Source organism: Mercurialis annua, linkage group LG2 (genome assembly GCF_937616625.2).
Source record: "Mercurialis annua linkage group LG2, ddMerAnnu1.2, whole genome shotgun sequence".
NCBI classification, from domain to species: Eukaryota; Viridiplantae; Streptophyta; class Magnoliopsida; order Malpighiales; family Euphorbiaceae; genus Mercurialis; species Mercurialis annua.
The window spans coordinates 52,024,802-52,052,692 of record NC_065571.1 but is presented as its reverse complement, the minus strand read 5'-3'; the positions used below and the strand labels follow the sequence as shown (position 1 = coordinate 52,052,692).

At 35.0% G+C, this 27,891-nt stretch overlaps 6 protein-coding genes across 7 annotated transcripts; 3 read left to right on the top strand and 3 right to left on the bottom strand.

The window, feature by feature from the left end:
* Positions 1 to 147: 147 nt before the first annotated feature.
* On the bottom strand, positions 148 to 8,938 carry LOC126666961 (copper-transporting ATPase PAA2, chloroplastic). Of its 2 annotated transcripts, none has more exons than XM_050359899.2 (17): positions 8,139 to 8,938; positions 7,979 to 8,056; positions 7,536 to 7,636; positions 7,384 to 7,434; positions 7,065 to 7,151; positions 6,535 to 6,699; positions 5,847 to 5,957; positions 5,479 to 5,547; positions 5,132 to 5,241; positions 4,785 to 4,890; positions 4,230 to 4,296; positions 3,599 to 3,678; positions 2,995 to 3,449; positions 2,068 to 2,242; positions 1,695 to 1,826; positions 829 to 979; positions 148 to 652 (listed from the first exon to the last, which is right to left on the bottom strand). In XM_050359899.2, the coding sequence occupies exons 1-17, from the start codon at positions 8,764 to 8,766 to the stop codon at positions 570 to 572; spliced, it is 2,649 nt and encodes an 882-aa protein (XP_050215856.1). In that variant the 5' UTR covers positions 8,767 to 8,938; the 3' UTR covers positions 148 to 569. The 2 variants fall into 2 exon arrangements, with proteins under 2 accessions (XP_050215856.1, XP_050215855.1); XM_050359898.2 differs by having other exon boundaries at positions 7,384 to 7,437; positions 7,539 to 7,636.
* A 71-nt stretch (positions 8,939 to 9,009) lies between these two features.
* On the top strand, positions 9,010 to 10,612 carry LOC126666962 (ylmG homolog protein 2, chloroplastic). The gene is made up of 3 exons (XM_050359900.2): positions 9,010 to 9,386; positions 9,498 to 9,697; positions 10,227 to 10,612. Exons 1-3 carry the CDS (start codon positions 9,078 to 9,080, stop codon positions 10,498 to 10,500), a joined length of 783 nt encoding a protein of 260 aa, XP_050215857.1. The 5' UTR covers positions 9,010 to 9,077; the 3' UTR covers positions 10,501 to 10,612.
* An 89-nt stretch (positions 10,613 to 10,701) lies between these two features.
* On the top strand, positions 10,702 to 11,812 carry LOC126666963 (uncharacterized). The gene is made up of 2 exons (XM_050359901.2): positions 10,702 to 11,096; positions 11,261 to 11,812. The coding sequence occupies exons 1-2, from the start codon at positions 10,858 to 10,860 to the stop codon at positions 11,586 to 11,588; spliced, it is 567 nt and encodes a 188-aa protein (XP_050215858.1). The 5' UTR covers positions 10,702 to 10,857; the 3' UTR covers positions 11,589 to 11,812.
* A 1,172-nt stretch (positions 11,813 to 12,984) lies between these two features.
* Positions 12,985 to 14,913, bottom strand: LOC126666809 (uncharacterized). The gene is made up of 2 exons (XM_050359684.2): positions 14,713 to 14,913; positions 12,985 to 13,644 (listed from the first exon to the last, which is right to left on the bottom strand). Exons 1-2 carry the CDS (start codon positions 14,771 to 14,773, stop codon positions 13,034 to 13,036), a joined length of 672 nt encoding a protein of 223 aa, XP_050215641.1. The 5' UTR covers positions 14,774 to 14,913; the 3' UTR covers positions 12,985 to 13,033.
* A 557-nt stretch (positions 14,914 to 15,470) lies between these two features.
* LOC126670763 (uncharacterized) lies at positions 15,471 to 17,719 on the top strand. Its single transcript, XM_050364584.2, has 7 exons — positions 15,471 to 15,732; positions 15,830 to 15,869; positions 15,966 to 16,036; positions 16,371 to 16,465; positions 16,867 to 16,934; positions 17,284 to 17,394; positions 17,492 to 17,719. The coding sequence occupies exons 1-7, from the start codon at positions 15,528 to 15,530 to the stop codon at positions 17,631 to 17,633; spliced, it is 732 nt and encodes a 243-aa protein (XP_050220541.1). The 5' UTR covers positions 15,471 to 15,527; the 3' UTR covers positions 17,634 to 17,719.
* Positions 17,720 to 19,380: 1,661 nt separating this feature from the next.
* Positions 19,381 to 27,237, bottom strand: LOC126667779 (F-box/LRR-repeat protein 15). The gene is made up of 17 exons (XM_050360853.2): positions 26,489 to 27,237; positions 25,625 to 25,883; positions 25,399 to 25,531; positions 24,294 to 24,393; positions 24,024 to 24,221; positions 23,633 to 23,903; positions 23,449 to 23,547; positions 23,251 to 23,339; positions 23,015 to 23,114; positions 22,750 to 22,920; positions 21,832 to 21,984; positions 21,563 to 21,723; positions 21,280 to 21,478; positions 20,265 to 20,731; positions 20,108 to 20,171; positions 19,814 to 19,900; positions 19,381 to 19,726 (listed from the first exon to the last, which is right to left on the bottom strand). Exons 1-17 carry the CDS (start codon positions 26,989 to 26,991, stop codon positions 19,646 to 19,648), a joined length of 3,135 nt encoding a protein of 1,044 aa, XP_050216810.1. The 5' UTR covers positions 26,992 to 27,237; the 3' UTR covers positions 19,381 to 19,645.
* Positions 27,238 to 27,891: the final 654 nt, after the last annotated feature.

The following is a 27,891-nucleotide window of genomic DNA, read 5'->3' as shown; positions in this document are numbered from 1 at the left end:
GCTGTTAAACTTATCAATTTGCCATGTTTTTCGGTTCATGCTAGGCCCTCAAAGCTCCCCTCTTTAATTCACATCTATTTCTCAACCTTTTCTTTTCTTTTTATCTTTCCGTGTAGAGATTATGATTCCTGCAATTCACATGCCTAGTACAAAATTGGATGTATCATAACTTCTCATATTACAAGGTACATTTTCATAAATAGAACGATTTGATCCTCAATTCCTCATTGATAATATCAACTTAAAAGAGTGCACTTAAATAACGAACGAGCTACCAATCAGGAGCGGTCTGATTAGTCTTCACTCTATTAGTATTGTGGAGGTCTCCAACTCGAGTCTCCACAAGGCCACATAAGAACTAACGTGTGAGCTAGAGTTTCCGTCATACAAGTAGTTAATGAATGCCAACTTAAGAAGTTGGAATAAAGACGGAAATAATGGATAATGAATGGTTTAAGAGTTACTCACAGTTACCGGATAATCCTTCATAGAGACAAATTTCATAGGATTTTAAACTTCGGCAACCAAGATTTTATACTTGAAGCAGATACATATGAATACCGGCAGCTCTATTTGCTCGTTTCAGGTTCAAAGAGCTGCAGAAGTAAAGAATTGGCGACAACAAATATTGAGCTCAAAGCCATTAACCCACCTGTCAAGTACCAAAATCTCAGTCTCATCATCAAGGAAAGAATATCTTGTAGGCCCCAATAGATGGATTGCAAGGAAAAACTTGAGTATTTTTAGTCACTGCATAACGGCATTTGATTTCCAGTCTATAAGAGATTTTATTCAATAATGGAAAGAGGGGTTTAACATTTTACTGACCTGAAAGTGATGGAGTCATGGCAAAATCATAATGGGGAAGAAGTACTCCTGCGGCTATAGGAATGGCGACCACATTGTAAGCAATGGCCCATGATAAATTTTGGTACACTTTGGCCATTGTTGCTCGTGCCAGATCCAGGGCATCTACAACCTGCCCCAAATGTACATTAGAGTTTGCGATATCATCATTAGATTAAGATTTTGAAAATTAGTTTAAATGGCACAGCCATAATATTGAGGACAATCATTCATTATCAATTATCATCATTACCATCAAATTTCGTTGGTTGGAAAATAGAAATCTCACTCTAGCATGAGGTTAAAAATAGGGAAGCAAGCAAATGAATCACTAAAATTAAATAAATTTTAATCTTATGTTGTATGTCCCATTCCTAGATTAAAGAATCTTTTGCATATTGATGACTCATTTTTTAGCAATGAATAAACTCTTAGGAATGTTAGTTTTAACAAGATTAAATCAAGATTTATACATCATTTGCTTATGAACAATTCTCAGTTGAGCTATTTATCACTTTTCCATTTATGCATATGTTACCCGAAATCAACCAGACTTTCCTTTCACACTATTGGTTGGGGCAAGAAAGAGACACTATGTTTGGATTGAGGGTCGAGTGAGGTTGATGAGCTTTAAAAGTTGAGAAACCTTCAGAACTCTTATATTTCAACCCACAAATCAAATAGTTAAGAAAGTAAAGATTATAAACTAAAAATTATCATTAAACTTTAATTTCTTTTCGAAAGAAGAGAATTACAACCTTTACCTTACCTTACCTTTATTTAAAATCCATACCCCTTAATTATACTCTCTTTCACCAAACAATCATGAGAATATATTAAAATAATACCTGGGAAAGTCTGTTGCCAAGAAGTATAATAGATGCCACATCAGAAGCAGCATTTTCTTGCGCTTCGATCTGAAGGGCAATTCCAACGTCAGCAAGAGCCAAAGAAGGTGCATCATTTATCCCATCACCAACCTGAAGAAAAAAAAAATGAATATGCTAGCTGAATAATTTCCACCCAAGATATACTCAATGCACATTTTCCTTCTAATTCACGAGCAGACTGAAATGCTGCATTATGATTTAAGCTCTTCTAATATTGGTTAGAAATATTTAGGATTATTTTAGCAGGTTGAGATGAATGTATGACCATGCAACTTTTGTCTAACTTATTAAAAATTAAAAAGGAAACAAAGATTTGGTAAATGACGGTTACCATTGCAACACGATGTCCTGCAGCCTGAAGGGTTGAAATAAAACCAGATTTCTGCTGCGGGCTCAAGGATGCATTGACAAATTCACTTCCTATTCCAACTTTATTTGCTATGTTTGCTACTGCCTCTTCCCTATCTCCTGATAAGAGAACTGTATTGATACCCTTCAACTGTAGCCTGCCAGCCGAAGCGAAATGAGAGACTTGTAAACCAAGATGTAAAAAAAATTAAGAGTGAGCACACACACGACAAAGAGGATGGTAATGGAATCTGATAATTAGTAGAAAAGTAAATGATATTTTACACACAACATGCAACATAAAGTCCACTTGAATAGTACTTGTCATTTAAACTTCTTTAGTTCTGCCTGCCTTAAACAGTAGAATTCTGTTAAAGAGAAATCTTATTGCAATTAGAAGATGAGATGTTCTGTAATTTATCTTCTTCTTCCTCTCTTTTTTTTTAATTTTTTCCGGAGTTCTTTAAGCCACAATTCCTCCATTAACTTCCTTAATAAATAATTAAGTAAAAGGCTAACACAATCTCATTAAACTACTATTTTAAGGTGTAGCAAAGAGCTAGTAATACACCTATAATGTAAAATATATTGGTAAGTCTATATGCAACCGAGTGACCTTGCGTAATGCATTGAATGTCTGAATTTCATACGCAAAAGACACCAAGAATAGTTAGAAAACAGAATATATGGTTTACTAATAATGAAACAAGTTGCATTATTTTTTATTTAGGGGATATAAAGTAATGTTTCTTAAAGCTAAATGCGCAAATTAGGCAAGCAATACTCAAGTTTTAACTGGCAAATGAAAAACTGAAACCAGGCTTAAATGTTTAAGGAAACCAATGAAATTGCCTGGAAGTCATGACTTAATTACTGCAGGAATACTGTCGCTCATAGGAAGGCATATTACCTATTTACAGTTAATTCAGCATCATGGCGCAATCTGTCAGATATTGCAATAGCACCAATTACGCCTTCCCCCTCACGTCCAATATACACAACAGTTTTCGAATAGTTTGGTGATGAAATCCCTTCTGATAATTTGAATGAAACTGCAGCTTCAAGATTCTTTAGATTTGACAGGTCTGTCCTTGAATGGAATCGTTGATGAACCCAATCTAAACTACCCACTGCAACCAGACGTCCATCTACTTCTGCTAAGGTTCCAAAACCTGGTTCTGTCAGTTGCCCCCTTGTTTCTGGGATAGTCAATCTCAATGATTCAGCTTCATTCATAATAGCTTTTGCTATTGGGTGTAATGCAGTTTTCTCTACTGCAGCAGCAACTCTAAGAATTTCTGTTTTTTCATAAGAAAGTGAAACCACCGCAGAAACAGATGGTTTTCCTTCAGTGAGGGTACCTGTCTGAAAGTTGATAAATGGACAGAGAAAATTAAAATGCGAAAAAAGAAATTCCATAGCTGTCCCGAATTATAGCTTCATCTCCAAGTGACAGCAAGCATATCTGGATTTCTGGAGTAAAAACAGTATAGCTCAATAACACATACAATTACCTTGTCTAGAGCAATGTGATCAATGTTTGCCAAGCGTTCCAATACATCTCCTCCCCTGATAAGAAGTCCTTGCTTTGCTCCTACAGTTTCCAATAGAAGAGAAATAAGAGCAACTGACAATCATATTGACCACCAAGTACAACGTAACAATCTCATGCATAGTGGCTGTCTTCGTAAGCCTAAACTAGAGTTGGGGGTTTTGGATTAAATGTTACTTTTGAAGGCCTGCATGACTCGCACCTCATTTGGGTGGCAGTCAAGCTATCGACCCGTTCCCCTCCGAGTTCTCCCGATAAATGCTACTGAAAAAGTAGCCAGAAACTGTTCGAAAAGGTTTGATAAAACCCTTAGCCCGTACTACCCTAAATGCGCATAAAAGCAAGTTTTTATTTTTATTTTTATCAACAGTAGTGGCCACAGTTTTTCCAAAAAAACTCTTCACGTTCTAGATGTCAAGTATTCATCTAACAAATGAAAATTTGGAAGAGAAAGAAAAGATCTTATCTTGAGGCCAAGCAAGCAATCAAGTAAAATAACTTCTGCAATTATGATAATGTGATTACCCAATGATAACTAAGCTTGCCACAATTTTTTTTTAAACAACAAAAAGAAGCACATTTAGACATTATACCAAGTGAAGTTCCAACTAGAATTGCCGTGGGTGTGGCAAGTCCCAGTGCACAGGGGCAGGAAACTACCTGGAGCAAGAAAATTAATGTCACAAGCTAGAGGCACATACATATTGTACAGAGTTTGTCAGCTTCTCTTCTAATCCATATCTACACAGACTGCACTATTCCAGCAAAATTCATCTACAGAATATGGGGATTGCTATTGCCATAGCCAATGAACAGAATGAACAATTCTCTTTTCAGTCAAGGCTTTGGCAGTAGCAGCTCCTTGTAATATTTTGCTTTTGTGAGATTGAGTTAGAATTTGAGAGTACAGATTTCAAGTGATGTGTATATGAATCTTTAAACCAGCCAGGGATCATAAGATGCACTAGCTTACAAGCATCAAGAAAGTGAATTATAGTACCACAACCTTTCCCATATGCAAGTATGCACACTGAAAAGGTACACTTTACTCCTCATTTTCAAAAACAAACAATTTTTTTTTATCTTAAAAAACAAAAAGAAAATATACGGGGAATGCATCACAAGCAGGCAATATGACCATCACTAACCAAGACATCCACAGAAAGTTTCAAGCTTAAAAGCAAAGCATCTCCATCTGCTCCAGCAATATCATTAAGCAGAACATCTGGAAAAACTTGGGATCCGATGTAGTACCTGGATGAGACAGAAAGAAAAAGACACTAAAAAGCAAGAAGAAATATAGGGACTGACAAACAGAGTAATGGCTAACTAACATGAGTAAGCTTGACAATAGGTCTTGATATAAACATATACTTTTATTAGGATAAAAGGATCAACTATAGTCCATTTTAGACTTTACCCTCTATCTCCTTTATAGCACCTTCCATCCAACACTCCAGCAGACGATGATATGAGATAAGAAAAAAAAACTTACCAAAAAGCAAAAGTTGCTGCTGATATGGTCATTACACTGTACACAAAAGGCCCTGCTATCGAATCTGCAAGTCTTTGTATGGGTGCTTCACGGCCTTGAGCATCCTCCACCTGAGAATTACAGCATGATAACTAAGTATTTTACCCATGCTTCCCCCTGTCCATTTAATTATTTGTTCTCTTATATAACATGCTTTAAACATGCACAATACATAATTCTCAACAAAAAGTTAAGGACTTCCAGACACTCTTTTTACTGGTAGATGCCATGCATTTGGCTATCCCTCTGAGCAACACATTTTATGTGCACAATATAAATGGGTGGAGAAAGGGCGCTGATTAACTGACCATGCGGAAAATTCTAGATATTGTTGAGTTTGAACCAGTAGATGAGGCCTTAATCCTTAAAGGACCATCCTGAAATAATATTTGAGAATTGCCAAATGTTAAAATTTGCATAAACTTCAGAAGATGAAAAGAAGGATTTACTATCTTTTGTATATGACGACGAACACATCGTTAAATGACTAAACTAAGTCGGAAGACGCTATACAAAACTGCTTTAATCTCGCACCTATTTGATTCTATATTCTAATTTAAATCAAGGTAATAAACATGCCATAACAAGAAGAGACACTATTTAAAGATATGGGAAATAATAAGAAAACGTTTAACATATTGGAATTCTCTTCTAGCAATTCAAAAGACAACTTTACCCAGTTTATAGTTCCAGCTGAGACTTTAAGGCCTTCTTCCTTGAATACAGGCAATGATTCCCCTGTGAGCATGGATTCATCCACAACACTTCTTCCCGCAAGAATTGTACCCTGTCCGGGAAAATTAATTTCACTTGAGTTTAAAATGCACATTATTGAGGCAGTGATACGCAATTAAAGGCTAAAGGTACATGCAAAATTTCCCTTTAATCACTAGGTTTGAAGTATTACAAAAAATCATCACTATGATTTTTATAAAAATTATACATGCTACTAAAGTTATTGATTTTCATATAATTTTATTCAATATATTAATCATCAAATAACGTTTTAGCATGTTAGTTGAAGCATATCATGCCAAACATTTTATGGTTTCAAGTAAACAATGATATGTTTCTGATGCTTAAAAGACGTCTATAAATACCTTATGCAAAAAATTTATGCCACTAATGCAACTAATGTCTCAAAAAGGTTGCCTGCTTATGGTAAGACTTCAATCTATGCCAAACCTATAAGATATTAAGTTTCATAAAAAGTGGAGCACTCCCAAACCACAACTAGGGTCACAAGGTGAGCTCGATGTAAACATATTATTTCATGTATCTATTATCTAGTGCTAAATTTTGATAAAAGAAAATGCACATCTCATTTAGATCATCAAAAGCTTGATTAGCGATTGAAGTCTTACATCTACAGGAATAGTTTCTCCAGGTAGAACCAACACTGTGTCTCCAACTCGAACATCATCAGTGGGGACTTCCACACAAATTGCATCAGAGCAAAGAACAGTATCAGCAGAGGAGTTGCTGTCTGATGAAGTAATAACGAGACGCGACTGAGTTGATATGAGGGACTGCAAACACCCAGATCAAAATTAAATTGGTAATAATTATTTATTCCTGCCATAATATTTTGAGATAACTAATGGAAAATATTACATTTTTCAAACACCAATTAGGACGTACTTCCAGCATTACAGCTATTTTATCTTCAGGCAATATGTTAATTACATTGGACGCTCATTATAGTCACAAATTAGTAAGTTAAATAGATGCATAGCCCCGTGCTCATCGTAATGAAATTTAAAAGCACAAACGTTTCAAAAAGTATATTAAGTGATTAATGCTGGTATAAGAATGTTCAGCAGAGTAAGAAACTTAAACTACCACGCAAAAGGTTTGAGGTTAAATAAAAGATGTGAAACTTATTCTAACTTACAAGAAGTTCATTCATATCACTAGATGCTTTGAGCCTTGCTCTTTCTTCTAGGGAACGTCCAAGAAGCACAAAACCAAGAAGCATGACCTGCTCACTAAAAAATAAGAGCATGCATGAGAAATTATAAATGCAATGAAATTAAAGCTACATCTGCAGGCTTCAATAAAACAGAATAGGAAGTGATACGAATAAACAAAAGGATGGGTTTTGTTACTTGCAGAGACAGCAAACTGGGAAGTCCATAAGATATGACTCCATAACAAGAAAACTGAGAAATTTAAACAAGATAAAGTACAAAGACTGAAAGCAAGCAAGTCACCGGCTCATCAAAGAATGATGCATCCCATTTAAGCTCAGGATTAAGAAGTGATATCTGCAAAAGCAAAGAATCCAAGACACTACAAATTTAAGCAAAAGTGAAGCCGCACTATATTTCAAGCAATGCCAATATCTCAGTACTAGGAAGAATCTCACAGCACTAATGACAAATGCAGCAATTGATCCAAATCCAACAAGAGAATTCATATTTGGCGATCCTTTATTCAATGCCCTTAGTCCATCAAAAAGCAAGTCTGTGAAAGAGTTACATTAATAAATCCTAATAACCTTGGTAAAAACTTGATTAAAAATAATTACCAAAAGGCCTAACGACCAAATAAATCCAAATGCTAACCAAGAATCTCAATTCTGTCCAAGCCTCTCAATTTTTATTTTATCACTTATAGCTTATTTTGATTTATTTGTTTCAATTGTAGCCAGATTCATTCAAATGTTTGGATTTATTTTGTTTCAATTGCTACAATCGAAACAAAGTAAATCAAAATTGACTATAATGATTGAGATTCTGGCTATACGTTTGGATTTGTTCAGTCATTAACCAAATAATAAATAAATAAACAAATATATCATCTAACCTCTTCCTGGTCCCAAAAGAGCTGCCATAGATAAACCACCCTTGAAATAATTGTTATGCAGCACGTCCCAAAATGAACCTGCAAACCAAAACCACATCGAAACTAATTTTATATATACTAAAACAAATAATTTAATGGACGGATTACATAATTATATTACCATGAGCAATACTGTGAATGCCAAGAGAGTGAAAAATATGCGAAGCATGAGATCCGCAACACAGAGCAACTAAAGTCCAAGCAAAAGCAACTCGGTTTCTACTCTTCACCATCAATTCCTCCTTCTTTTGAACCATCTCTCTCCATTTCTTCACATTACCAGCTACTCCTATCCTCGAACCTCTCTTTTTCGACTCGAATCCACACTCAGTCAGCTTCTTAGCAAGACTCTCCGCAATTTCCGCTGATATAATCGCGCTATCAGGTTTCAACCGAACCGCGGCGGTTTCAGTCAACATATTGACCACGACTGAGTCTACTCTATCGTCGGAAGAGAGTAGTGTTTTGACACGAGAGACGCAACCGCCGCACATCATTCCGGTTACGTCGATAAGAATCGGCGAGTCGTTTGGAGATTGAAACGGCGCGTTTTGGAGTTGAGTTTTATTGACATTGAGGGAATTACAAAGAGTGAGATACCGCGGTCGGAGAGGCGGACGGAAGTTGAAACGGCGGCGTTCAGGAAGGTGAGAAGAGTAACCAAAACTCTGCGTTTTGGTGCGGCGGTGAGTGAATAAGTTTGCGTGGTGAGGAATGAATGATGAGAGTCGGAGTAAATCAGTCGTCATTTTTGAATTTTTTTCTTCACATTTGATAATTTGAAGAGAACTACGAATGAAGAACTGTGACCAAGAAGAAGAGAATCAGAAAGAAGATGACACGTCAGATTACAATATCCAAGAGGAACCAACCACGTGGAAATACGCTAATACGGTGCGTTTTAGTACATACTGTAGCAAATGAAAGACGAACACGTGGAAGATACACTGATACTCGATTTACCCAATTTATTATCTTCCCGTTTCGTTATCTTCTTCCTCAACCTCCAAAAACACAGTGTATGTAACCATTTTTTTCCCACTATAACAAAGACTCAACAATGGCGGGTAAAGAGGCATTGTCAATGGAGAATTCAAAAGATATTGTACAACCTAATTGTGTATTGCTGCTCTCTTCATGGGTTTCTCAAAACCCATTTCTTACAAAACCACCATTTTTCAAGTCCAATAATCACATTCATAATCATCTCCCATCTCCAAATTGTATGATACGAGAACTCCACAGTTCAATCACTTCTACTGCTGATAAATTCTTGAATCATCTTCATTGTTTTGCTTCTCAAAGTCCAATTCTCAAGAATTTACTGTCTGTTTATTCTGATTTTACAACACAAATCACCACCCACCAGGTGAATTTACTGTATTAATTTCTTCTTTGGCTTTTCAGAAATTTAATTTTTTACTCTAATTTGGGATTATACAGTTTGTCGGGTTGTTTCTGAATTTGTGTTATTTTTCAGGTTCAATGCAGGGCCTTTAGAAGTCCGGGCTATCTGTCAAGCCACAACTTTGCTGCTGTGTTACCTGGAGATTCAGTGGCAGGGATTGTGGTGGGTAATGGAATTCTCAACTTTTTAAACATTTACAACACTTTGTTGGTTGTAAGGCTTGTTTTGACCTGGTTTCCTAATTCTCCTCCTGCCATTGTTAGTCCTCTCAGGTGCATTTCTTCAACTTTTTTCTTTAAATTTATCTGAAATATTAAACTTACATAACCATCTATATAGCACGGAAAACTTACCGAGTCCTACGTTTAGGCGTTTCGTTTCTGATAACTGAGACTTTATATCTTTTTTTGTTTCCGTGCAACATAGACTAGCACTATTTCTTTGCATTTTTGGTAGCATTGATTTGATGAGGTGCTCAATATAGATGCACCGGAAATCAGTAGTGTTACAGTTTGAGGTTTTTAACTCAATCCTAGTTGGAGCCAATCCTAAATCACAAAATCTGAATCCTGATAAGATTTAAGTTTAGGCCAACTGGTTCATTCCTTTTGACAACTTTGTTGTTATTGAGGTTTGACAGATAACTAGATGAACGGAGTTGGATTATGAACTTCCTATTTATAATTCGACATGAATTGGTAGTTAACTTATTTTAGTTAAAATTAATGTGGCTTCTATTAATTGACAATTTATATCTGAATTTTTATGCGTCTTTGATGTGATTTCATGTTTTGTATTCAGCACATTGTGCGATCCATACCTTAACATATTCCGCGGAATCATCCCACCATTAGGAGGGACTTTGGATCTTTCTCCAATTCTAGCATTCTTGGTTCTAAATGCCTTCACTAGCGCTGCTTCTGCAATTCCTGCTGAACTTCCAAAGACCGAAGCTTCTTCCGAAGGAAGTAGTTCTCCACCTCGTACCATCTTCACTAATCTCACCATATCACAGCAGAAATGGATGACAAGGCTTAATGGAAACAAGCCACAGAGCTCTGCTGGTACCTGTTAGGCCGTTACCATGAGAGTCTGCTAGGTGTGTAATTTTTGTAATATCAGATACTGGATAATCTTCTTGCTGAATTGTAGAAATTCTTTTTGTTATTGTCGATGTTGGTTATACATTTCTATTCCCTTCTAGTAATTAATCAAAATATGCTGAACAAAAAAGGTTTAATAGTACTGAAAGCATCAGATTCCGACCAATCCGGAATAATTTATCCTTTTAGCTGCTATCTTTTTCATATCCATCCAATTTTAACACAAAAACAAAAGAATAATATTAATATTCTATTCCCACTTTGCATGGTTACTAGAGATAAACAAGAACAAAGTGAGAGATTTGTTTTTTTGGGTTTCTGTTTCTTGAATGGAGCCAGTTTCTGCAAGCAGGATTGCTAGCAGATCTTCAACATCGTATGAGAAGCTTGTGTTTGTGGGTTTAGGACTTCTAGCTGTGATTTCACCTCTATTTATTAACAGCACACCAGTTACTGATCCAGAGATTGATGAACAGCCCATCAACCTTGCTTCTTGGTTGCCTTTGCTGCCCTTGCTGCTCATGGCCGCCATTGCTTTGTCGCTGTTTATCGATAAAGGCGTTAGCAGGTATAATTCTCCGGAGCTTAAATGCAAATAAAATCATGAACTATAGCGAAAAAAATGAAAAATCTGTGTTAAAACATCTATTGTTCGTGATTTTATTTGCATTTAATAATTCATTCTGCTACTCCGTTGGACTTGTATTGACCCTCTTTTTTTTATTCTTGTAGGAGAAGCAGGTTTTCTTCATATGAGAAGTTTGTAGGAGTTGGATTGGGGATTCTAGCTGTGGTTTCACCTCTGTATATTAACCAGAGATCAGATAGTGATTCAGAGCTTGAAGATGAACCCATCAACTTGACTTATTGCATGCCTCTGCTTCTCTTCTTGCTGATCCTGGCAATTGCTCTATCACTGCATTTAGACCAGAGTCTTACCAAGTTTGATCCTTATTGGATTCATAGAGTCGGCGGTTCATCTGGTGGGATCATAATCATTCTTGTGATTCTTGCTTTGATCTTGAAGTGCAAGGCATTCCATGAAGGAAACGCTTCATGAACGAAGAATCTCTTAGATTACCTGCGATTTTTGATATTTCGGGTTTGAAGAAACTATTTGTTGCAGACTGAAACTTATTTGCTTCTCCAAGGGAAGATTTCCAGTTTGCTGCCTTCAAATCAGAAGGCATAGTTTATTTACATGCTAATGAAATTTAGATTTGTAGTTCACAGTTCTTTAGATTCTAGATGAATAACAAACAATTCTTTCAGCATCTGAGAAAATTCTACGAAAAAAAAAACAAATATTTACTTGGTTGTTGCACGGACACGAAAACTTTACAAGAAACACCAAAACAACAAATAGAAAAACAACTTGTTTTACAAGAGTATGATTAAAGTTTCAAAGTTCTAGAAGTGTTTTTGGAAAAAGAAATGAAATACGGAAAGCATAGGACTCAATAAGATCATTTGCAACATAGCTTAGCTACATAGGGTACAGATAGTCGGCGAAAATGAATAGCAAAACAATATCTTAAGATCATATACTCGACATGATTGAAACAACAATCAAATAAATTACAACAAACAATTACAATGGCCAATGCAACTGATAAAAGTAAACAAAATGGCCTAAAAAAATCAAGGGCTTAATTCCTTAAAAAACCCCCACCTTGCACTTTTTCTTCGTTTATAGGACCTTGTAAAAACACCATTTGTACCCAATTTTGGGTTTTTATGTTTCATCTCTACCCAAAAGCATTAAATTGTACTTTTTTCATTTGGAAAAGAGTTTAAAACATACTTTTTTCTATTTTAAAATATACAAATAAATCCTTAAACTTAAAAAATAATCAAATACATCCAAATAATTAATTAATTTTTTTAATTTGATAAAATACTAAAAAATTTAAAAAAAATTATTATTTTAATTTTTTTTTGTCGGAAATATTTTTAAAAAAGTTAAAAAAATTAAAAAAAATTCGAAATATTTTTTAAAAAAACTAAAAAAAATTATTATTATTTTTAATTTTTTTGTCGGAAATATTTTTAAAAAAGTTGAAAAAATTAAAAAAAATTCGAAATATTTTTTAAAAAAACTAAAAAAAATTATTATTATTTTTAATTTTTTTGTCGGAAATATTTTTAAAAAAGTTGAAAAAATTAAAAAAAAATCGAAATATTTTTTAAAAAAACTAAAAAAAATTATTATTATTTTTAATTTTTTGAAAAAGATTGTATTTTTGTACTATTAATAACATTAATATCTAATTCGTATATAAGTTAAAAATGAAGGATTGTTTTAAACTTTTTTTCAAATGAAAAGAGTACAATTTAATGCTTTTGGGTAGAGATGAAACATAAAAACTCAAAATTGGGTACAAATGATGTTTTTACAAGGTCAGGGTATAAACGAAAAAAAAATGCAAGGTGGGGGTTTTTTAAGAAATTAAGCCAAAAATCAAGTGGAGAATAGTTTAAAATCAAATCAGCAATAAACTAAAACTATAAACCAAAAGCGTATACCGCTGCAAATAAAGCAGCAGAGATATAGGGCCAAAGACCAACTGGCCGAGACCAATCACTAGCGCCACTACATTCATCATTAGCGCCACTAAAGCACCCTGGTCTTGTGACCTTAGCCTCACCGTCCTCTAATGCAAAGCTATTATTACGCTTACCGTTGCTAAACAATACGCACCAAAAGAACGGAGACCCGCCATCACTTCCGGAAACTGCAGCTCCCACTTCTGTGTGATTCTTATCATACAAAATTTCTAAGCTCCTGCTGTTTTTCATTAGAATTCCGGAGAATGCTTCAGCTGGATCAACATATTTGGACTGACAGGCAAGTAAGCGACCAGTGATTGGAGTCAGAGTTGAGACTGTTACGCCACAAGCCGGAGCAAAGGTTTCAGCGAATTCAGATTCTGCAGGTTTTTTGGCATCTGATCCTCCGACGGCACCACAATCTCCTTGGTATGCTTTTATATACTGCAGAGCGATGCAGGCTAGGCCTGGATTACTATAGAGAGATGATCCTTTGTGTGCAGTTCTATTGCTGTTGAGCACAGCTAGCAGCTCATCCGCAGGGTTATTTGTCACTTTTATCACATCTAATATACACAAGAAAGTAAAACCTCATTACAACCAACGGATTTGGATACGCGGAAGCAAACATAAGTCAACAGTAGGGATCTGAAGCTCTTCTTCAGTGAATTGTAAGAACTAGCTTTAGTGTACAATATTTCAATTGATCACTAAAGTTCATTTTAAATCATCAAGAAATAATTGTATATCGAAAGCAAAAACGTACCTGAATCTGTCATATTAGAAAAACACATAACAGGAAATACTTCACACACAAGGTCAAATTATAACACTCAACCAATACTTAATTTCCTGGTAAATTTCATACAGGAATTTTTTCTTGTCTAATCTAAAGTTGCTTCACAAATAAAATGACCTCATCAATATTCGAACTGAGAAATGCTGAAGTCTCTTAGAATGGCAATTCATAATGCATAAGCTGCACGGAAACTTATTAAATCCTATATTTCGGCCTTCCACTTTTGCTACCGGAAACGCTTCTAAAACTTCAAAACCTAGCATTCATAACTTACTATAGTACAAGAAAAATTGTAGATTGCTGTTTTTCGTTTCAGCATTTCCGTTTTCGTATGCATCTACTAACCAGGCTGAAGTCATTCATTAACTAACCAAAATAACATCTTTAAACACTATATAACTACTGAAAGGATAAACCTTTGCAAAACTTGAATTGCTACGAAGTCTACTAATCCCTTCTCTCATTCCAGCAATTGCTTAGAACTTTAGGTCCACAAATGACAAACTCAGTTCAAGATCAGAAAAGTTTTAACCATGACAAACTCAGTTCTATACAAAAACAGAAAACAAAACAACAGAATGGAGTAAATGTGGGTCTAAAGCAGAGATCTAAATCTACATCCACAATGCCAACAACTCAAATTAATAAACTTTAACCAAAACTAGTAAACCCCCACATTTCAGAAACAGTAAAAAGTAAGACCCACTTAGAGAAAACAAACAGAATCCCATATAAGTAGACCAAGAAGTTAATGCAACTATGTTAATACTCAACAAATTTACATTTCCTCATAAAGACTCAAGCTTTACCAAAATAAATAGAAGTTCAAACTTACTGTGAGTGTCAGCAGAAGCAGAGAAGAAGAGGAGAGAAAGCAGAAGAAACAATGCAGCCATTGCTGCTAAAACTTGATGGAGCAGAAGTAGAGGGAGATGGGATCGATGGGATATGTAATAAAGAATTAAAATGGAAGAGTAAGAAGGATAAGTAAGTTAGTTAGTTTGTGTTTGTCTTCTCTTTGATTTGATTTGGTTGCTTTACAACTAATAATAAGTGAGCTTTATTTTAACATAAATGCCGACACAACATGTCACCGACTTTTGCTAATCACGGTCTTAATCCGAGTTCAATTTTCCTCCAATTACTATAATACCCTCCATTACCCTTTTTTTTTCTAAAGTAATAGTACTAATTAGCAATTATAACAACTTTAACGTATTTTGTTTTTAGATTTAAATTTAATGCAAGGTGTTTCAGCCATTTTGATGGAAGATAATGCTGGTGTTTCCTTACCCCGCATGATTAGATCTACTAGTTAGTTCTTGGCTTTGGCCAATCCTCTTTTACAAAAAAAAAAAAGTTAACTTTTTCTTTAAAATTTTACATTTTAAAAAATCCACTAAATAATTTGATGAATTTGTTACTCTAACATAATTGATTGTAGTATTTTTGAAAAACAAATTAAAAAAATTGTCGTATATCTATTTTTTTGGGGGGTTTAAGGGTATTTGGCAAAAGAGGAAAAAAAAAACAAGGGACAAAATCGTCAATCAAACAGCTACAACTTTCTTGAGGCGCAGTAGCGTGAGAAACAAACAAACAAAATGGATAGGAGTTGCTTCTCTTTCATACAATCACAGAAATACAGTCATGGCAGTAACCCCTCACACCACAGCGCATTTTAGCACAAACCCTTTAAAATTAAGCTCCTCTTTAAACAAATTTCCTCCTAAAGTTAATGTTTTGAGGTGCGCATTGTCCACCCCAAAGCTTGACGAAGAGACCAAGAACAGCAGCAGCAGAAGATTAGTTTCAATTTCTCTCTTAATATCTCATCTTCTCGTCGTCCCTAATCGTAATTAATTACCCATTTCTCAGGACCTCAATTAATATTATTTTTATTATATTTTAAATAATTGATTTTTCAAATGTGTTTGTTTTTTGTTTTGTAGATGCTAAAGCTGCTGGTTATTTCGACAAGTATGTTAAAAGGTAATGGATTTTATCATTTTTATTCAGATAGATATAATTATATTTACAAATTTTATTTTATTTTTGTTATTTAATGTGTTATCAAATTTAATACAGGAAAAAACTTGACCCACTTGAAGCTTATGTTCCTGCTGTTATCTTAACCCAATTTCAGATTAAGGACTTAGGTATTTCAATTTTATTCCGCCCTTAATTTACAGTAATTTGGAATTATTGAAAAAAGGTGCAAAATTGGCGAAACGGCATTTTTTACAAGAATGAGTTATATATATAAAGTCTTGAAGTTGTTGAAGTCTTTTCGGAAATGAAAACGAAATAATAAAACAGAGGACTCGACAAGTTTCCGTCCAAATTAATACTTATTTGCTATCAGTTCAGTGATCAGTTTTATATTTCCGGATTGTTTTAGTTAATGTGTGCAAGAAATGGATGCTTAGATGAGACATTTTGGACCCTATTGAATATTGGAGTAATTTGGTTATTTATCTCTTTGATTACCAGAGAAAATTTTGGAGGTGGATGAACCCCAATTTGCTAACTATCGGTCCCTGTTACGCTCTGGTCCTGCGGCATCTCTTCGTTTAAATATTCGAGCTGTAAGTTGAAACTTCTCGATTTTGGGTGTTAATTATGAACTTTTATTTTAAGCATTTGATATGTTTCTTTATGGCTGTTGATATTATCTTGGTAAAATTCCAAAATCGCCCAAGTGAAATCCTCTCAGTTCGGCTTGAACTCGAGCATAAGAAATGATTCAGCTTGGTCCTTAAAAGGGCAATTGACCCTTTGATGGGAGCTTTTAGATTGGTTCAAATGCTTTATCTGATCAGATCATTGATCGTCAAGTGCCTGCACTCCAAACTGGTCTAACGGGTACAGGTCACTGTAGACCAATAATTTGATTGAATTGCAGGCCTAATAGCATATGTATTTTTCTTTATGGCAGTTTTTGTGTGCATGAGTTGCTGAGCTTTGGATATTTTCTTCGGAACTTCAGGTAGCACAGTATGCTTCAGATGCTGGAAGTGGAGACGCTGCTTTCAATGATGTTGATCAATGTCTCAGGTACATGCCATATCTCTCTCCCACATGAAAGATTGTTAACAAATTGCAGACGTGTCACTTTGTTACATTGGCGGATTTACAATGCTCAATGTACCTAGTAATCTAGTCCTAGTTTCGTACCATTGTCTGGTGGAGTCGGATCCTTTAGTAAATGTAACTATGATTTTGACTACAATTATGTCTTGGAAACCTAGGCAAGGTACATTCACAAACCCGTTCTGATCCTCGTTATGAGAAGGGAAAAAATAAACGTGTAGTCAGCCTGTATAAGCTATATTGTACGAAAACTTCTCCATTCCTATATTCCATTTCTGTTATTTAATCACAATAGGATTTTGATTTTGTATAGAGCTTTAGAAGATCTTGATTCGTTATTCCTGCGAGCATCAAGGAATGATCGGGGTGCTTCAGTCGAGTCAATGAGGGCAAAGATAAGTGTCAGCCTCAATGCTTTAGACAGGTTATACGCATCGTGAATAATCTTACTTTCCCGCGAGCTGCACTATTTTTAAGTAACATGAAGCAAATCATGTTATTCACAAACTTTTACTATGCAGTCTCCTCCAGACCGTCCCTGGCGATATCTTACAGAAAGGAAAGGCCATTGCTGATGCCTATGTAAGCCAGGAAGAAGAAGAAGAAGAAGCACAACCTGAAATCTTAGACCCAGAACTGAAGAAGTTGGAGTCAATTTTATGATATCTGCAATATTTAATGTAGCAAAGTTCAGAGACAGACTACAACATACAGAATCTGATTATTAAGATTTTTTTTATTTAACCTAATGATATTTTCCTTTTGTAAAATAAGAGAAGTCATCGCACACTGCAAATACATTTGGAAAGGACATAAATCCTTTCGTATCTGTAAGGCTCGGAACTCTAGGAGACGGTCTGATCAAGAGGATCGGTTATCATGATCACTTTCAAATAAGGAGTCATCATCCAATTTAGAGAGCAAAATCTGGCGTTATAGATATATACAGGAAGACAATTGTCCAATTCAAAGATCATAAAGATTAACTGTGTGTTCCGCTTTAGACATAAGGTCGACCGATTCAGCAGCTAGGTTCCCCTCCCTTGACGTAATAGTAGAGATACTTATCGTTATCGCTGCCAATAGAAGCACTGCCTCGAATTACCCTGTAGAGTTTCTTAATTTTGTCGGTTCCTTTATTAGGCTTGATGATAAGTGAATAAATATCCAAGACGTATCACCAGTAAAAGAATTAAATCGAGGACGATGAACAAGAGTAGAGATCCTCGATGAACAAGAGTAGAGAATCCCTGCTCTACACCTAGGTAGTCTCTTTTTCCCATATACTTGTCCTCCTCCAACCCCTCCGACGAAGATGGCGACGGCAACGAAATAAACTGGTTTCCAAGAATTACTTGTGTGTTAAGCAACGCCAAAATTTGTTTTCTGTTCATTGACAGCTTCAAGTGTATTATCTTACTGAGCAGAGTAGTCTCCCAAAGATCTCTGAAAGCACAATTATTGGGTGATTCTCCGTTTCCCTTGCCCGTCGAAATCAACTTTATTGCTTCTGCCGATAATGTTTTTCGGTTGTCAAGATCCATTTTAGCACAACCTATAAATGGAAAGCCGTGGGTTCTACTAACAGCACATATTTATGTGTACTTGTATAAAGGAAATTACACTTTTGCAAATTTTTTCATTTATCACCAAACTTGTATTTCAAATTTCAATTGCTACGATTAACAAAACTAGGCTATAATTAACAATTAAAAAACATTGGTTATTGACATAAGATAGATATATTTCTATACGTTACCACATAAGAGCAATCAATCCTCAACACATTGCAAGGCAAAAGTGGAGCATCTTAAATATTTCACCAAATAACATTTTTTTCATTAAATTTCATATAAATCGAATCTAAAATCGATACATTTGTTAGATATTCAAAAAATTCAAAAATTAAATTCAATAACCTATTATGGAACAAACATTTATTTGTTAATCTACTTGCATAAAAAAAATCAAACTATTTCATAACAAAATACAATCCTCAATTAAACTTCTTCATAGCCTATAACTTATTTATTATATCAAAAACTACAATTATAGCATTTGAATCAACCATCATCTAACAAACTCTTCATAGAAAGAAAAAGAAAAGATAAGACATAACTTTAAAAAAAAACAGAAAACTTACAAATATTAAAAAATAAAAACTATTATATTTTAAACGATTCCATTATTAAAAGGCTTCTAATATATCTTTGAACCTTAAATTTGATATTACACTTTTGTCAATAAATTTTAATCCATCAAAATTATAAAAAAAAGAGAGGCAACTATTCATTATATTCAATGAAATTAAAACAACAGCAAAAATAAACTATTGAAAGCAGCCGAAAATAATATGAAAATAAATATAGACGGCTAGGTCTTTTGTCAGGGAGAAAAGAGAGATGGAGAGTTCTAAATTTTACTTGTTCTCAAATAACAAAATATATAAATCAACAAACAATACAATAATTAATATACAGACCATTTATTGTTTTGTTACACTAATACGGCTACTACATATCAAGTGCCTATATACCCAAACAGACATTCACCAAGACAGAAGACATTTACAATAGAAAAAAGTGGATCCCACACCAAATAAAGTTGCCGTATCATCTCAAAGTGAATAAAAGCCATTGGAAAAATGAGATAGAATACTTCAAATTTTATTCACATCATGAAGGTGAAAGGCTGCTAAACACGCGCTTCAAACTTGGGCATGCTGCACGCAATTTCCCCATGCTTATTGAGAATATCTAACAGTAATCACATTAACACAAAATCAATCTCCAGCGTAATACAGAATAAATTGTGTGAACAGAATTAATATTTAATGTTATCACCTTCGGACAAAAACGCACGTCTAGAGTCTCCAGCATGCTACACCGAGATATGGCAGCTTCAACGCCTTCCTCGTCAATATTACAAGACTGCAAGCTCCATAAACAGACACTCAGAACATAGTACAATAAACAATGAACTATAACAAACTGTAATCAAACAACGGATATTTCAACTTGATTGAACAAAAATAAATAAACAACTGGAAATAAAAAAATAAAACCAAATACACAGCTAATTTCCAGGTTCCAGCAGTGTACAACCCAAATATACACACAACTGACTTCATACTGTACCTGGAGAAAGAGACTCGTCAATCGAGGACACTCGAGCTTCAATATCTCCAAAGAGCAACAATTACTAAAAAGAAAAAGGATATCAGAGTTTTGAACAGTATAAACAAGGAAAGAATGTAAATGAAGAAAAACAAATTGCCCCAAAACAACAGCATACCTCAAATTAAGAATACATAAACTAAAACAGGCAATATCAACTTCCTTCAAGTTTGCTGATAAAGACAGATTTAGTGATGACAAATGGAAACACCGGGCCATTGGAGGAATGAGAACTTTCTTAATATTCGGACAACCCACGCAGTTTAGGTTCTGAAGCAAACGATTTGCCAGCTCATTTGACTCATCAATAATTTCGTGAGAAAGCATGGCAGATGAATCATTCACACTTGGCAATTCAGAAAGTCGACCCCCACTACAACCCCAGTTCAGGTCATGCATATTTACACAGCCATTCAAGCTCATATGAGTGAGATGTGTGCAGCAAGCCAGAAGCTCCTCTATAGCAGACTGACAGAGGGTCCCGTAAGACAAGTCCAAAATCTGGAGTGCAGGCAGAGCGCCTCCCTTGTAAAGAGGCTCCAGTGAAGTGTCCGTCAGGTACTTGCAAGCTTGTAATTTTAGTACCTACCACTCATAAAATAAAGTGCTTGTCAATGTTGTTGGCCAACATTTACATATAACACTCTAAAGCCAACTTAGAAAGAACAGAGGCATGGATGGTCTAGGATAGGAGAGAGAGTGAACCATATCGACAAAGAAAAATCAAGTTTCAGATGAAACAAGAAATGAATAAAATACCCAGTTCATAAGAAGAAATTTCAGATTTCTCAAAGCATCAAGATTGTCAAATAACTAATCCACCCAAGAGGCTTCAGTAACAATTATTTTATTGTCACTATCACATCCTTACACGTGAATGCCCATTGGACTTGTAGTGTGAACAAGCACAAACCCATTTTACATTGAGGTCTTGTGCTCAAATAATTTAATTAATTATTTGGGGGTTGCCAAAAATCGAACTCAATAACTTTCAACCATAGAGACTTTAATACCGTGTCAAAAAAATCAATCGACCCAAAAACTAAAATTGTTAGGTGAGACTCCAACAATAATTTTATTATCATCTTCAACAAAGGTAATGTAGAGAGTAAAATAAAAAACATGATACTTACCTTAAGTTGCAAACAAGATTCAAAAACTGGTTGCAGATTCATCAAGAACGTGTATGACAAATCCAGTACAGTCAGATTTGGAAGCCAGCGCAAAGAGTAAAGTCCATCCGAACCAACGGATGGGCACGACATCAATATTAAAGATTCGATTAGTGGACAGGATGCAGTTGTAGCAGACAAGCAATCATCCTTAAGTTGGCTGCACATACATAAAGAAAAGGCATCAGCTATACGGCTTTAAGAGGAAGTAAAATAATAGCAATAGCAATTTAAGATACATAACCTGCAAAAGGAAGCATCCAGCGATGTTAGGAGAGGACAGTTGATCGATGCTTCAGATAAAACCCCACATCCTTTCAACTCAAGGGACAGCATAAATGGTGCTTCAATAATGAGCACACTGAGTTTCGGACAAATTCCCAGATTGAGCGACTGAAGAGCAACCTGAAAATGTCCAGATATATTACTTAAACAATTGACACTCTAAGACATAACATGTATGAAAATTGAGCCATTCATCCATAGGAGAAAATCCAGAAGTAATTCACTTACAGGAGAAAATGATGCTCTCTCAAGATGGTCACAGCCATCCAGACAAACCTTCTCAAGAAGAGGGCACGTCAGCTCCAGAGAAGTAATAGCACGACAGCCAACTAGGGAGAGACTGACTAAAGAGGTACTGCAAAACTTCACGGCAGTCAAGCTCTGGAAAGGGGAAAAAATCAAAATTAGCTTAACTTACAAGTTCCAACCACCATCAGTGAAGCTAAAAATTTAGATGTCAACCATAAATAGGAAATAAACCAGATTGGCACAGCATATTATACAATTAGGCAAAACTGTAAAATCAAAAATTGAAGAGCTTAGCCATCATGGGATTAAAGATTTAAAAGAATGCCTGATGCAGAAATGTATGTTAGCAACTGCAACCCTACCATGAGATTAAAGATTTTAAAAGACTCCTGGCATAGAAATGTATGTTACCAACTGCAACCCCATGATTCCAGTGAAAATCTTGACAAAAGGAATCATCAATTGGGTAATTAAGTTACATTACTTTTTCTTCATATAATCAAGTAGAGCCTACAGAAGATTTGATTGTAGGTGGTGTCAGTAGTGCACAAATTACAATGTTATGTTTAAAGATCTGTTTAGGCTCCATTTAGCACTGGCAATTACTAACAAGTTTCCGAATCATACATAAGAAGTTAATTAGTGATTGCAAATAATTCTTAAAATACTTAATAAAACCCTGAAAGAACTCAAATTCCAATACAGCAGTGCTACAACACTTATAGCAAGTAGCAACCATAAAAATATGTAGGCAAAAAATACAAGCAAAAATTGTAAAAAAATCATATACAGAATCAGCAGTATCATGTGTGTCAATCATAAAACCAAAATGCAAGAAATGGAAAATAGAAAGAAAAGAATTGAACATGAATAATTTCAGCAAGTTCCATAACAAACCTCGCAATTATCAAGAACCAAAGATTTTAACATAGAACATCCCCCGCCATCACTAAAAACTTCACATATAGAATTTGTGAGAGATTCACAATCTGTGAGGTCAACTTCTTGCAAACCTTGGCATTGTAATGCTAATGTTGTCAGGTTTTCCTGCTTCTGTAGAGCTAATTTCTGCATTTCATCATATAGATTTCAGAAGGTTAAAACTTCTAAGAAGAAACACAAGTAGAAATAGAAGATAATAGCTGTTATTAGCATAGCATACTTGAAGTGAATTAGAGACGATATTGATACGATGGAGTGCTGGGCAATTAGACACCATTATAGATGATAGCATGAGGCTTCTTAAGTTCAGATCAGCAAACCTGCCAGGGAGAAAAAATGTAAAAACTAATGGCATAAAACATGTAAACTACGACCCCATCACTCGCCCTATAACAAAATAAAAGGCTTTTAGAAGTTTGGAAAGTATAGAAAAAACAGGTAGGCCAGCACACTTACTTGCGACAATGTACCAGTCGTATGTTCTGCAAACGAGGAAGGTCCAAGGACACAGAAGTCAATAAGCTACAATTGTCAAGCTCCAAAACCTGCAACAAATAAAGTCAAGGTTCTGGTAATTTACAATTACATAGAATGCACGGGAAGCAAGAGAAAAAGCTAATCAGGAAAACATATATAAGGAAACAAAATTCCAACCTCCAACATGGAACTATAAGCTATTGCGGCCATTGAAGCTGAAGTAATTCCCTCACAGCTATGAAGCTTGAGAACTGTCAACATTAGCAGCCTAACCGACTTCGAAAAAAGACACAAGAAAGCATGTCAATCAAAAGTAGATCCACACAAAGACAAAAGAAAGACACTACCTATAAAAACTGACCTCGAGCGATATGTTTGGACAATATGATGCATTAAGAATATGAAGATTAGCACAATTGTGGGCAATTTCACGTAGGGTTTCGTCACTGACACAAGAACAATTTGACATGTCTAATGACTCTAATTGAGGACATGAAATTGCAGCCGAGCGGATTGCTGCATCTGTAAGCTTATGGCAAGACCCTATATCAAGGAGATGCAAGAGTGGACAGTTGAGTACAGCCTGTGCCATGTTGCTGCGCTTCAAAGACAAAGTTTCAAGTAGCGGGCACCTGTTAAAAACGTGTTAAATAATCTGTCATAAACCAGTAATGTTAAAATGGCACTCACAAACATGAAAATTGGGGTTAAATACGGATACAAGTTTGCTCTATAAAATTATTTTGTTTCACCTGACAGATATCCTAACCACACGGCACTTTGTAAGTTGAAGATGCCGCAATCTATCATGGTTTATAGGGATTTCCTGGACACCATTGCCCAGGGTAGCATCATTGACATTCAAACTTTTAAGCATGCTGCATTCTGCTAAGGCATGGAAAAAAGGATCTCCTAGTTGTCCTCTTCCTAAAGTTAACACCTCCAGATTTCTGACAAGTAATAGATATTAGCAATGATACTACTTAATAAGAACATAATTGAACCAAAAAAAGCACGAGCACCTCAAAGAAGAGACTGCTTTCATAACAAGCAAATGAATGCTAGGAGCACTATAGATATTCACTTCAGTTGCATTTGGATATCGATGGCACATGTCTTCAACTGAAGAAACAAAATATAAGAGACCAAAACAATATACACAAATTACTGTTTGAAAACAGGAAAAAGCATAACAAATGTGAGCTTTCCTTAGAGCATGTGCATATAGCTCATCATATATGAAAAACGTATAGTCCCCTCAACAGAACAGTAAAAAAATATCCCGTTAAGCTTCATAATTATGTAAAACTTAGTTGTATCCATATGCATTTTCAACTACAATATAAGTTTTTAAAGGAAGTCATGCAGATGTATATAATGTTTTATTGGTGGTGTGCATAAAAATACCAGTTGAATCTTAACAGTTCAGAGTACTTTTCTAGAGGAAACTACCCTACAGATTACTTCCTGATAATTTCCAATATGCCCACAGAAGATTATTGCAAATACATGCCTAATAAATGAACTCTAACATAACCTAGCCAAAATTCAAGATAAGGCTGTCTATGAATCTTCAAATGGTACTTCAATAGACTTTCAACTTCCTCAAACTATTAGCTTTTAAATGCATCAATCCCTCTTATGTCCATCAAATTTTGAATGCTTTCAATAAGTAAGAAGTTCAGCAGTTGTAACAGCTATTACAACTTATATTATATGCAATTTAAATCCTGACTCAGCAAATCATTTCCATCCGATCTCCAACATTTTCAAGAATATTTTCTCTATTCATGTTTGATTAGGGAATAGCTATGTATCTAATTTAACTCCTGTAAATAAAATAGAAAAGGGAATCTAGTCTAAGTCACTGACATCTTAAAATTGCAAAACTGGTAAATAAATAACCGCCACCAGACCCAAGCATAACTGGCAACAGCAAACTATGAGGTAAAAATCTCTATTTGAGGAAGAGCTCAACTTTTTTCTGAAACAGCAACAACTTTTTAGGTACACAGCGTCAAATAAATTAAGCTTCATACATGATAACAATTTTCTCCATTCAATTGGGTGAATAAGTGGCCAGAATAAAGACGAAGTAACCAGTAGGCTGCTACTAGTAATACTCACACTGTTCAATAGATATATTTCGATTCTCAAAATTCAGACACCTCCAGAAATCTTCATGAGCACTGGCCGTTCGCCACTGATGACAAACCATTGCAGCTCGACAAAGATTAATGTGGTCCAAGAAGGAGAAAACCTGAGAAGAAAGAAGTAAGGTCACAAAAAGAAGCCTAAAGCAGATATCTAATAGAACATGCAACCAAAGAAGAGACGGAGCAAACCATTTTACCATATGTAACAAATCATCTGTAAGATCCATCCGAACTTCTAAATCTTCTGACTTAAGAGTGCCACTCTCATTATCATCACCACCTCCACCACTATTATCACAGATATTCTCCTCACTGCTGTTATTCCACATAAAATTATGATAGTAAATCTCATTCCTAAATGGAACAATAGAACTCTGACTTAAACTAACGTCTTTATCGCCTGATGAACTAGAATCGCCAGCATCTGAAGGCATAGCCGTTGTATAATGGAAATCACTGGAAAGGAAAAAGAATTCCATCATTATACATCAAACAACATCACATTCGACCAAATAATCCACTCAAAATATGCATCACTTGGTTCCAAACTATAAATAGCACGTCAAGATAAAAATGATTCTATAGTAATACTAGAATAAAAGGTGACCCTTTCAACTTTTAAATCTTAATAACAAAATGGGAATACTTCAAAGTGAGATCTTCGCAACTAATGAAAAAAAAATCCGGGTATTGAATTGACGAATGTTAGAAATGCGCTTATAACGCAAAAATTCACCTGAACTCATAAGTTCAGTAATCATCAGAAAACACTGATGGTAAAGATATTTACAAATGATAAGAGATAAGAAGGCGAAACTATTCAAGTTCAAAGCTTCAAAATCCAAATGGCTGCTGTAAGAGCAAAAAATCCAAGCTTTAAGGACGGCAATAAAAGAGAGCATCAAAAATAAAAATATACTCTTCGATTATACTATCAACAACAAAGTACTGGAATTAAGTCCCTATAATATGTCCTAATACAAAAACTCATAGTTAAAATTTTACCAAAACAAGAATTTAAACAATTTCTTAATAATCCTAAACACAAGGGGGAAACTTACTGCAAAGCAGATTGAACTTTAGCCCTCTTATTCTGCAAATCCCTGTCACAACCCTCCTCATTCTTTTCATTCCCTGTAATCACCACACCTGAAGAACCTAGCATGGCAGCTCCACCACTACCACTACTCTCACCTTTAACCCTCCACAAATGCTCCTGCTGCCGCATCATCTCATCCTTCGACGAACCGCGACCGCCACCACGGCCACCGCCGCGCAAGGTTCGAATCATTTCTTCAAATAACAAATAAGAAGGATCTTGAGCAGCATCATGCTCTCTTCTATTATTGTTATTATTATTATTAATATCGCCACTCAATGTAAGCCCTAATCTTGCACCAGCAGCTTCATGATTATTAACATTGTTACTACTATTTTCATTTCCGAAAATGCCCTCTTTCATGGCTTCTTTTATCAATGGGGTCCTTTCTTCGCCTTCTTCTTCCTGGTGGTCTTTGAAAGTAAAGCATAGACAATAACGCCACCACCAACACCAATTCTTCATGCAATTCTACAAACTCAAGAACCCTAGGTCACGATCTGTCGCATTTCTAAATTAAAAAACAAAACCCTAATTGGGAAATTGGGATTCTCTTCGGTTGGAAAAATTAAAAATGAAGAGACTACCAACGGATCTGATCGGATCTTGAAGATTGGGAGACGATTGCTGTTTTTTGAGATTTTTTGTTTTTGTTTTCAAATTAAAAAGAAAAATGGAATGGGAAAAGAGATCGGCGCTAATGGTGAAATATAATCTTGGAATTGGTACTTTTTTTGAATAGGAATGTTAAACACGGTGTCGTTTCTTCTAAAGCTAAAGTTGGTTCGTATTGCCTGGATTTCTTCAAAGTGGTATTTTAATTTAATCCTACATTATATTAAGGCTTAATTATTTAAAAATCCCCCACCTTTAATCTTTATTTCGTTTATACCCTGACCTAGAAAAACTGTCACATATACCCTTGACGTTGTCATTATGTTTCGCCTCTACCCCAAATTTCAAAAAAAAAGATTTCTTAAAAACAACTAAATTTAAGGGTTATTTTATACCTTTTTCTATTAAAAATGTACAAACTAATACTTCATCTTTAAAAACGTTCAAATAAGTCCTAAAATTAATTAATTTTTTTAATTTAAATAAAATAAATAAAATAAAATATTTTTATTAAGTCCTATTTATAACCGTACTTCTATTTAGAAAACCGCTAATATTATTTTTTTTAATTTTTTTTATTTTTACGGAAATAAGCTCCTTCCTCCATGGACTCCTCCATCCATGGAGGAAGGAGCTGCTCCTTCCATGGAAGGAAAGAGAAGCTCCTCCTCCCATGGAGGAGGAGCTATTTTTTTTTAATTTTAAAAAAAAAAATAAAAGAAAATTTTAAAATTAAAGTACGGTATTATG

Excerpts from the sequence above, each read along its gene's own strand:
- LOC126666961 (XM_050359899.2), bottom strand. The coding sequence starts at position 8,766 with ATGACGACTGATTTACTCCGACTCTCATCATTCATTCCTCACCACGCA. Across the intron at positions 8,057-8,138 it reads CATTCACAGTATTGCTCATG|GTTCATTTTGGGACGTGCTG; the intron begins GTAATATAATTA and ends TTTGGTTTGCAG. Across the intron at positions 5,958-6,534 it reads GAGAAACTATTCCTGTAGAT|GGTACAATTCTTGCGGGAAG; the intron begins GTAAGACTTCAA and ends TTTCCCGGACAG.
- LOC126666962 (XM_050359900.2), top strand. The coding sequence starts at position 9,078 with ATGGCGGGTAAAGAGGCATTGTCAATGGAGAATTCAAAAGATATTGTA. Across the intron at positions 9,387-9,497 it reads CACAAATCACCACCCACCAG|GTTCAATGCAGGGCCTTTAG; the intron begins GTGAATTTACTG and ends GTTATTTTTCAG. Across the intron at positions 9,698-10,226 it reads GCCATTGTTAGTCCTCTCAG|CACATTGTGCGATCCATACC; the intron begins GTGCATTTCTTC and ends TTTTGTATTCAG.
- LOC126666963 (XM_050359901.2), top strand. The coding sequence starts at position 10,858 with ATGGAGCCAGTTTCTGCAAGCAGGATTGCTAGCAGATCTTCAACATCG. Across the intron at positions 11,097-11,260 it reads ATCGATAAAGGCGTTAGCAG|GAGAAGCAGGTTTTCTTCAT; the intron begins GTATAATTCTCC and ends TTATTCTTGTAG.
- LOC126666809 (XM_050359684.2), bottom strand. The coding sequence starts at position 14,773 with ATGGCTGCATTGTTTCTTCTGCTTTCTCTCCTCTTCTTCTCTGCTTCT. Across the intron at positions 13,645-14,712 it reads TGCTTCTGCTGACACTCACA|ATGTGATAAAAGTGACAAAT; the intron begins GTAAGTTTGAAC and ends TGTGTATATTAG.
- LOC126670763 (XM_050364584.2), top strand. The coding sequence starts at position 15,528 with ATGGCAGTAACCCCTCACACCACAGCGCATTTTAGCACAAACCCTTTA. Across the intron at positions 15,870-15,965 it reads TTCGACAAGTATGTTAAAAG|GAAAAAACTTGACCCACTTG; the intron begins GTAATGGATTTT and ends AATTTAATACAG. Across the intron at positions 16,037-16,370 it reads ATTTCAGATTAAGGACTTAG|AGAAAATTTTGGAGGTGGAT; the intron begins GTATTTCAATTT and ends TTTGATTACCAG.
- LOC126667779 (XM_050360853.2), bottom strand. The coding sequence starts at position 26,991 with ATGAAGAATTGGTGTTGGTGGTGGCGTTATTGTCTATGCTTTACTTTC. Across the intron at positions 25,884-26,488 it reads AAAGTTCAATCTGCTTTGCA|TGATTTCCATTATACAACGG; the intron begins GTAAGTTTCCCC and ends TTTCCTTTCCAG. Across the intron at positions 23,904-24,023 it reads GTGGTTAGGATATCTGTCAG|GTGCCCGCTACTTGAAACTT; the intron begins GTGAAACAAAAT and ends CGTTTTTAACAG.